This window comes from Tachysurus vachellii, chromosome 15 (genome assembly GCF_030014155.1).
Source record: "Tachysurus vachellii isolate PV-2020 chromosome 15, HZAU_Pvac_v1, whole genome shotgun sequence".
NCBI classification, from domain to species: domain Eukaryota; kingdom Metazoa; phylum Chordata; class Actinopteri; order Siluriformes; family Bagridae; genus Tachysurus; species Tachysurus vachellii.
The window spans coordinates 1,910,564-1,920,255 of NC_083474.1; the positions used below are offsets into that span (position 1 = coordinate 1,910,564).

The following is a 9,692-nucleotide window of genomic DNA, read 5'->3' on the forward strand; positions in this document are numbered from 1 at the left end:
ACTGGGAAAGAACATTACAGAGACCAGAGCTGTACACATCGCCAACCCGAAAACCGCTGAGTTCCAGGTCTGTCACACACACACACAACTTGTATCAGTGATGTTTTTACACTATTAACAAATGGTGTGTGTGTGTGTGTGTGTGTGTAGGTGGCAAGAACTACACTGCTGCCTGGTCTTCTGAAGACTGTGGCTGCAAACAGGAAGATGGCGCTACCGCTTAAATTGTTTGAGATTTCAGATGTAGTTCTGAAGGACAAACGCAAAGGTGTGTGTGTTTGTGTGTGAGAGTGTGTGCGTGAGTGAATTTTCAAAATATAATTAACATGTTTAACTTTTACATTAGTGCTACACCAGGATACAGTGTTGAGAAATTCCACACAGTGCTCCCTGTTTATTTGTGTGTGTGTGTCTGTGTGTTTGTGTCTGTGTGTGTGTCTGTGTGCGTGTCAGATGTGGGAGCCCGTAACAACAGACGTCTGTGTGCGGTTTACTACAACAAGTCACCAGGGTTTGAAGTCATCCACGGCCTCCTGGACCGACTCATGCAGTTGTTGGATGTCAAACCGAGCCGTAGCCATGGTTACCACATCCAGGCATCAGAAGGTGATTGAATCCAGGACCTTTAAAAAGATGTTAAAAACTTACAAAGACTAAAAAAAAAAAAAAAAAAAACTGATAGTTTTTCTCTCTCTCCCTCAGACTCCACTTTCTTCCCGGGCCGCTGCGCCGAAATCTTTTTCAGCGGGAGAAGCATCGGGCGCCTCGGCGTCCTTCACCCCGACGTCATTAATGCCTTCGACCTCACCATGCCCTGCTCCGCCCTCGACGTCGACATCGAGCCCTTCCTGTGACGTTAAATCACGCCATGCCTACGAACGTTACATGCGGTAGCTGTTACTGACGCAACCTGTAGCTCCGCCCACATCAGGAGGAAGTGGGTGGAGTCTTCTCTCTGTGTTGGGATTAGTCTGAAGATCACAACATATTTCCAGTCCATCGTAATCATTAATAAACAGATATCTGAGTGTCCTGTGTATTACTGTCATCACACGTATGCAAAATAAACACAAACATGAGCATTTACATTTAAATTCAACACCTTTTTATTAAGTTACTAACCACAAGGATGAAGATAAAGGCAAGTGTCAACACGACACCACCGTCACCATGCTTCACTGTAAGGATGGTGACATTTCGCTGTTATTACGACGGAGAAACTTTCTGCACCTGAGATGAAGCTCTAACTCTTCTTCAATATTAATAATTAATCAAAAAAAATATATTCTGTAAGTGTAATGAGGTAGGAATAAAACCGCCAACAGTAAAGTGTGAGATGCTTAACGGTAGAGTTTCGACTCTGTGCTTAATGAGTCGTGTGACATCAGAGACGATCGGATGAGGAACAAGAGCTCATACGGATTAAAACGGTTCAGTTCAGTTCCTGTATTTATTTATTGCATCCTCAAAAAGATAAGAGAAGAAATAAGATAAGGAGACGGTTAATGACAACAAGATGTGTGTTGAGTAATGGGTTGTTGCCTAATATTAATAATACCACAGGGGTGTGTGTGTGTGTGTGTGTGTGTGTGTGTGTGTGTGTGTGTGTGTTAGACGTATAGTAGTCGACAGGGTCTGAAGTTCTAAACTTTATAGCTAGATACGATAAGCTAAGAGTTTAGATGTGTAGCCTGTCACACACTGTACTTGGGTGTGTTTTCTAGACTTTTATGAGTCATCACGTGTTTTTAAGGGACGAAAGCATAACGGTCATAAAAAGCAAGACAAACAGGGTTGGGAGTGTGTAAAAAAAAAAAAAAGGAAGACGAGGTTCTTCACAAGCTCGTTTATTCATTCCTGTTAGCAGCTCGCTAGCAGAGTCGTAAACAGAGTCGCGTTTACTGCACAAACCTCAGAGCATAAAAAAACAAATCATCTGCTCATCTTCAGGATGAAATAAATAACATTGTGACTGAACAAAATGAGACTTTAATTAATTCTTTAAACCGTGTTCTAATCCTGTGGTGGTTTTTCACAAACCTACTGAAGAGTGCACGTGAGGGTTCATGTGACACGAGGTTGTGCGCTAATGTGTTAACGCTAACATGCAGCGTTTACCTGATGCTAGAACGCTAGACTTGGCCGTGTTCTCAGTGAAACGTCAACCATTTTATGGCACTAACCTTAATCTAAGTTCTAACCTTAGATACTCAGATGTAAGATACTCAGAGGATTTGTCCCTGTTAATGTCCCCGTGTCCTTCTGTCAGTCTGTGTTGATCTATATAGCATCTCCTGTACTGCTAATTTGCTAACTGTCAAGAAGTTGTGCTTTATTTTTTTCTCGATTCATCTTATAATCTTTCAGTTCTACCACGTTGTGATATCGTTAGCGTTAGCATTAGCACAGTCACAGCAGCCCCACAAGGGTAAAAACCCGACACACCACCACGCTGTTGACTAACCCGATCGCCAGATACGTGAGGAACTTTAACGGCACTTCGATTTCCTTCCTCCTGTGAGCGTTGGTGTCGTTAACCGCTACTCCGTAATGCGAGCACAGCAGCCACAGTGCGATCCACTTCATAACCTGCCGCGTCAGCACCAGGATCAAAAGCCCCACGCAGAACCGCAAAGCTCCAAGGATAAAGATCGCTGGGGTCATAGGAGGCAGGGTCACCGGGAAGGGCCCTGAGGGTTCAAAGGTCACACCGAGCCGCTGATTGAGCCAGTAGCCGACAGAACAGCCGGCACTGGCGCCCAGGATTATAGTGGTGTCCGCCCTCGTAGCACTGTAGTGGTCCAGCTCAGGATATTTGTAGCACAGGATGAGGGGCAGAAACAGTGAGATGGCAGGAGACAGAGGGCTGTTGAGCTGGAAGAAGTCCAAACTGTCCCAGTGAGGGTAGGACGCGACCAGAATGAAGGCAGATATGAGAGTCCCACAGATCACATCCTGGCAGGATGAAAAGAGCGAGTAGTTGATTAGAACGGAACTGTGATGTGATCTGTAGAACACAGCACACACACACACACACACACACACACACAGTGTTAAACTCTCACCAGGGCTGAGTGCATGCCGGTGTAAAGACGACTGAGACTCACGAGGGACGAAAGAACCACAGCTGCCACCAAACCAAACTCAAACTGAAACTAAACCACACACACACACACACACACACACACACACACACACAAAACAAAGCAAAGCATAGGATTAGCACACATGGTATCTCTCTCTTCTTACACACTCCTGATCATGTGTGTTGTCTATTGACGTGATGATCCCAACTTCAGCTGTAAAAGTCTCAGAGGAATTAATTAAACAATTTAACTATATAATTATTCATGTATACGAATGGATTCATATGTAATTTACCATCAGCTCAGAAATGGACACACACACACTCCCCTTTACACACTCCTAAGTGGGGATGCTTAATATTAGTCAAATGTGGCTTGTGTGTGTGTGTGTGTGTGTGTGTGTGTGTGTGTGTGTGTATAAACCTTCACTCTCTCCGGTGCGCTCAGTAACAATGTGAAGGCGATGGCTGTGGCAGCCATGGCGTGAGTTGAAGGCATCCCAAACTCAATACGCTGCTCCAGTTTTACCACAGGGGGCGACGAGGGACGAGGGATCTTTAACTTGTCCTTCATCACCTGTCCTATATACATCACCACCTACAGAGAGAGAGAGGGAGAGAGAGAGAGAGAGAGAGAGAGAGAGAGAGAGAGAGAGAGAGAGAGAGAGACGGAGAGTGAGAGAGAGACGGAGAGTGAGAGAGACAGAGAGAGAGAGATAGAGGGAGAGGGAGATGGAGAAAGAGAGAGAGACAGAGAGAGAGAGATGGAGTGAGAGTGAGAGACAGAGAGTGAGAGAGACAGAGAGAGACAGAGAGAGAGAGATAGAGGGAGAGGGAGAGAGAGAGAGAGACAGAGAGAGAGAGAGAGAGAGAGAGAGAGAGAGAGAGAGAGAGAGAGAGAGAGAGAGAGAGGGAGAGCGAAAGACAGAGAGAGAGTGAGAGCGAGAGACAGAGAGAGAGAGAGCGAGTGTGAGACAGAGAGAGTGAGAGAGAGAGAGAGAGCAAGAGACAGAGAGAGAAAGACAGAGAGAGAGAGAGACAGAGAGCGAGAGAGAGAGAGAGAGAGAGAGAGAGAGATGGGGAGAGGGAGAGAGCGAGAGAGATAGAGAGACAGATAGAGAGAGACAGAGAGAGAGAGAGAGAGAGATAGGGGGAGAGGAAGAGAGCGAGAGAGATAGAGAGACAGAGAGACAGAGAGAGAGCGAAAGACAGAGAGAGAGAGAGAGAGAGAGGGAGAGAGAGAGAGTGAGAGAGAGAATGAGAGAGAGACAGAAACAGAGGGAGTTCTTATCACCTGTCCTATGATACACCACCACCTACAGAGACAGTACTAATCCCCTGCACTATACTGTCTTGATGTACAGTTGTGCTCAAAAGTTTGCATACCCTTAAAGAAATTGTTAAACATTGCATATTTATTTGGAAAGTATGACTGATAATGCATAATTTGATCTTTTATTAAGGCTCGTGGTCATTAATTATCACATCGTTGTTTGACTCCATTTTAAAAACTGAAATCACCTAAACAACACTGATCAAAAGTTTACATCCCCTTGAATGTTTGGCCAGGTTATAAAACACACAGGTCGACACACAGAGGTTTAAATGGCTATTAAAGCCATCGATGTATTTGTAATTAGTGTCTGTACATAAATAGTCAGTGAGTTTCTCAGCTCATGAGGTGATGCAGTGACTTGGCTGGATACTGCACCATGGGGAAGACGAATGAACTGCCAATGGACCTGCGTAATAAAGTAGAGGATCTTTATAAAGCAGGAAAAGGATATAAAAAGATCTCAACACTTGAAAATGCCAGTCAGTGCTGTTCAGACTTGATACTAAGCCACGGAAAGTTTCACCCAATACTGCCAGAAGAATTGTTTAGGACACAAAGAAAAACCCACAAACGTGGAGGGAAATACAGGCTGCTCTGGAAAAAAGCGGTGGTGTTGTATTTTCAAGGAGCACAATAAGGAAGGACTTGAACACAAATGACCTGCACGGTCGAGTTGTCAGGAGAAAGACGTTACTGCTCCCAGGCCACAAAAAGACCCTCCTACAGAACACCAGACAGATTCAAGACAAGACGCACAGCTTCTGGAGCAGATTCATGAGGAGTGATGAGACCACAACTGAACTTTATGATCACAACCATGTTTGGAGAGGAGTCAACACAGCAGTTCACCATCATGCATGGTGCATGGTGGTGGATCTTTGATGTTTTGGGGCTGTGTGAGCTCCAGTGGCACAGGGAAGTGATGGCAAGCCGAATGCTAGTTTGCATTCTACAGAATGAAAGCTGCACGTGGGACGATCTCGGATGTTCCAACATGACAATGATCTGAAGCACAAGACCAGGTTGAACCTCCAATGGAACCTACAGCAGAAAAAATGCAAAGGTTCTGAAGGCCATCACAGTCTCCTGACCTCAATATCATTAAGCCACTTTACGGAGATCTCAAACGTGCAGTTTGTGCAACAGGACCTGGAGGCATTTTGCTAAGAAGAATAAGCAGCTCCTCCACCTGAGAGAATTAAGGAGCTCGTGCACAATTATTACAAAATACTTAAATATTAAGAACTAAAGGTGTGCAAACTTTTGAACGTTTTCTTGAAAAAACATCTTACAAATTCTCCCAAGATACGCAAACCTTTGAGCACAACTGTGTATATGTAATGTGGTATTCTGTATGTTCGTTCGTCTTCGTGTTTTTGTCTCTCACAGCCCACATGTTGACCAGGCGGCGGCACAGAAAAGGATCCAGGTTCCAGTGGATGAAGGGCAGGAAGGAGATGTAGAACACTTCATTGCCCAGATTGGCAGATACCAAAAACAGGAAGTACAGCGGCCAGTTCCTCACCTGGAAATAAGACCCGGAGACCTGGAGAAAGAGACAGATCATATTTACTCTATTAGATTGGACTTGTCTCAGAGTTACAGGCACTTGTACTTGGTCTCATACAATCCTAGCATCAATAAAAGGTACAGTTTTATATTAAGACTGTAACACGTGATCTAAACAGCCAGTCAGATCAATCACGTGTTTTTATACACTTGATGCCACGTGTAATCAGGACGTGTTCATTGCTCAATCGTCTTTAAAAAATGCTTCTTTACATGATTTCACCTTGGAGTTAAGCGGCTTTGAGACTGTTGTAGTTTATTGCTGATTGTTAAATCTTTAAGCATCTAAATCTACAAGCACACCATTTCTTTCACGTGATTTTTACATTTACGTTTCACACTTTTTTGGTCTTTTTTTCACGTGCATTGAAATATTTTATATTTTATTAATTTTTTATATTTATTAAGAATTATTTATTTATTTATTTATTTATTTATTTTATATATTTATTAAGAATATTTTATTCACGTGGTGTCCTGACGTGTGTCCACGCGCACTTTAAGGGAAACAGCATGATGACATGGAGCTTCACGTGTGTTTTTTTTTTTTTTCACATATTACTTACAGAACTTTTTTTTTTCGATTTTTTTATTATTGTTATTATTTTATCAAGCTACTCCTTTGTTGTGTTTGAGCTTTAAGCCTCTAAGCCGAACTTTACACCAGTCAGTTCCCCAGATGTGAGTTCACACCTGAACAACTGGCAGAGCGGGAAAATCCGGTTCACAGCTATTTCTCAGGTCAACTTACCTGAATAGATTGTTGTTTTGTTTGTTGTTGTTTTTTTTTAACCTGTCAACAATTACCTTTAAATCACCTATTATTTTTTTTAATTATTATTATTTATTTATTTGTTTGTTTGTTTGTTTATTTATTTTGTATTCTATACTCACGTCGCACGTGCGTCCGTTCTCCGTGTGCTCACCGTCTTGACAAGTCGGTGACGTTCCGTTCGCGAGGCAGTGGGTCTTCGTGCTGCGTGGACCGATCCGCACGTGAGTGGCGCTTGGGGCCGGAAACAACCCGCAAGCGCGCTGGAAACCGGCCACCAGTTCCGAGCTGCTCAGGTACGAGACCACCGACCACATCATCTATATAAACGTCAGCGTCTCCGCGCGCGCCGCTGTACAACCACCACTGACTCACCACCGCACGCGCACACCGTAGCCGCTCAGGTGAGCGCGCGCTTCCGCATTCTGCACGTGCTTTCCTGCGGGTTCCCTACAGGTGTAATTGTTTACAGACAACTACAAACGAATGTGGGACAGAAATTCATGCGTTTTTTATTTCATACACAATAGATGAGTCAAATGTCGTCATGAATCAGAATCAGAATCAGAATCAGAATCAGAATCGGGTTTATTGGCCAAGTGTGTTTACACACACAAGGAATTTGGTTCCAGCAGTTTGTGACTCTCAAAAGTACAGACATAAATAACACTATACTATACAAACTATACAAGACAATGCAGATGATGGGATACAATATAGACAGAATGAGTATAAAATATGAATATAGAATGAATAAAATTGATAAAATATGAGTATAGAATAGGGGGGCGTGGTGGTTTAGTGGTTAGCACGTTGGCCTCACACCTTCAGTGTTGGGGGTTCAATTCCCACCTCCGCCTTGTGTGTGTGGAGTTTGCATGTTCTCCCCGTGCCTCGGGGGTTTCCTCCGGGTACTCCGGTTTCCTCCCCCGGTCCAAAGACATGCATGGTAGGTTGATTGGCATCTCTGGAAAATTGTCCGTAGTGTGTGATTGCGTGAGTGAATGAGAGTGTGTGTGTGTGTGTGTGCCCTGCGATGGGTTGGCACTCCGTCCAGGGTGTATCCTGCCTTGATGCCCTATGACGCCTGAGATAGGCACAGGCTCCCCGTGACCCGAGGTAGTTCGGATAAGCGGTAGAAGATGAGTGAGTATATAATATGACTGATCAGTTATGTACATAAAGTGTGGGCATGCAAATAACAATATTGTGCAATATTATGCTTTTGTACAATATACAGCAGCAGTAGTGTGTAATATACAGATGATGTGATGACTGACAGTCCTGATAATGCAGTACTTATGATAAGAAGCAGTGAATATAATTAATTATGGTGAGTTGTTAATCAGGGTGATTGTCTGGGGAAACAAACTGTTCCTGTGTCTGCCAGTTTTAGTAAGCAGAGTTCTGTAGCGCCTGAGAGAAGGGAGGAGCTGAAAGAGGTTGTGTCCAGGGTGCGAAGGGTCAGTAGTGATTTTTCCTGCCCGGTTTCTGGTTCTTGTGTCGTACAAGTCCTGGGGTGTGGGCAGGGGGGGCACCAGTTATTATTTCTGCTGTTTTTACTGTGTGTTGGAGTCTGTTTCTGTCTTGTTGTGTTGCTGCACCAAACCAGATGGTGATGGATGTGAACAGGACAGATTCAATGACTGCAGTGTAGAACTGCATTAACAGCTCCTGTGGCAAACCATACTTCCTTAATTGGCGTAGAAAGTTCATCCTCTGCTGGGCCTTTTTGATGATGGAGTTTATGTTGCACTCCCATTTCAGGTCATGGGAAATGGTAGTGCACAGAAACTTGAAGGCCTCCACAGATGACACCGGGCTGTTAGATATGGGGAGGGGGAGTAGTGTTGTGGGGTCTTTCCTAAAGTTCCTAAAATCAATCCGGGTTGTTTTGCTCCAAGCCAGATATTTGGTTTCCCAGGTTTTGCAGTGCATCACTCACGTTGGCCTGCGGTGGGATGTAAACTCCGGTCAGGATGAATGAGGAGAATTCCCGCGGTGAATAAAACGGTTTACAGTTAATGAACATTGATTCCAGGTTTGGGCTGCAGTATTTATTCAGCACTGTGACATCTGTACACCAACGTTCATTAATGTAGAAACAGATTCCGCCGCCTTTCACTTTACCCGACAGCTCCGTTACGCGATCCGCGTGGTGTAAGTGGAAGCCCGAGAGAAGTAATCCACTGTCCGGTATTGAGTGACTGAGCCAAGTTTCAGTAAAACAGAGCGCAGCGGAGCGGGAAAAGTCCTTGTTTGTTCCGTTGAGAAGAATCAGTTCGTCCATTTTGTTCGGCAGTGAGCGGAGGTTCGCCAGGTGAATCGATGGGAGCGCAGATCTAAATCCCCTCTGTCGCAGCTTCATAGCGCACCGGTGCGCTTCCCTCGCCGGCGTTTCCTCCATGTACCATAGAGCGCAGCTGCTCCTCCAACTAAGATTTCCAAAAAACTATCCGGGTTTGTGAAAACTGGTGAAAAGTTGTCTGGAGTGAACTGCCCGATGTTAAGCAGTTCTTCTCTAGCGTAAGTTATCACGGTAGGGTAAGCAAACACACAGAAAGTAAACAAAAAGAAAGTACTAGAGAGAGTCGTGCCGAGGCAGCCATCTGCGGCGCCATCTTCAACATACATGAGAAATGATGGACTTATTATTTAATAATAATAATAATAATAATAATAATAATAATAATAATAATAATAATGAAAATAATTTGTTTTAAATATATATTTTATTTTATTTTGCATAATATTTATTATCAGTTTTGCTTGGTTTGTTTTCTTGCCCAGTAGCAGAGACCCCATGGAAAGCCACAATCCATCCCTTCCATCATTTAATAAAATATAATAGAACATTTTCTGGAGAGAGAGAGAGAGGGTGTGTTTGTGTGTGTGTATATATATGTGTGATTGTGTATATGTGTGTGTGT

General features: G+C 43.9%; 2 protein-coding genes across 2 annotated transcripts in view; one reads left to right on the plus strand and one right to left on the minus strand.

The window, feature by feature from the left end:
- The window catches only part of farsb (phenylalanyl-tRNA synthetase subunit beta), a 6,784-nt gene extending 5,698 nt beyond the window's left edge, over positions 1–1,086 (plus strand). The window contains exons 14-17 of the mRNA XM_060888177.1: positions 1–67; positions 151–268; positions 454–606; positions 703–1,086. The exon at positions 1–67 is cut by the window's left edge and continues 26 nt beyond it. Coding sequence (XP_060744160.1) covers positions 1–67; positions 151–268; positions 454–606; positions 703–854 — 490 coding nt within the window. The 3' untranslated portion in view covers positions 855–1,086. The remainder of the gene's footprint in view (positions 68–150; positions 269–453; positions 607–702) is intronic.
- Positions 1,087–1,088: 2 nt separating this feature from the next.
- Positions 1,089–7,158, minus strand: sgpp2 (sphingosine-1-phosphate phosphatase 2). The gene is made up of 5 exons (XM_060888176.1): positions 6,885–7,158; positions 5,809–5,967; positions 3,510–3,683; positions 3,066–3,155; positions 1,089–2,955 (listed from the first exon to the last, which is right to left on the minus strand). The coding sequence occupies exons 1-5, from the start codon at positions 7,080–7,082 to the stop codon at positions 2,410–2,412; spliced, it is 1,167 nt and encodes a 388-aa protein (XP_060744159.1). The 5' UTR covers positions 7,083–7,158; the 3' UTR covers positions 1,089–2,409.
- Positions 7,159–9,692: the final 2,534 nt, after the last annotated feature.

Excerpts from the sequence above, each read along its gene's own strand:
- sgpp2 (XM_060888176.1), bottom strand. The coding sequence starts at position 7,082 with ATGATGTGGTCGGTGGTCTCGTACCTGAGCAGCTCGGAACTGGTGGCC. Across the intron at positions 3,684-5,808 it reads GCCTGGTCAACATGTGGGCT|GTGGTGATGTATATAGGACA; the intron begins GTGAGAGACAAA and ends CTCTCTCTGTAG. Across the intron at positions 3,156-3,509 it reads GCGCACCGGAGAGAGTGAAG|TTTCAGTTTGAGTTTGGTTT; the intron begins GTTTATACACAC and ends TGTGTGGTTTAG.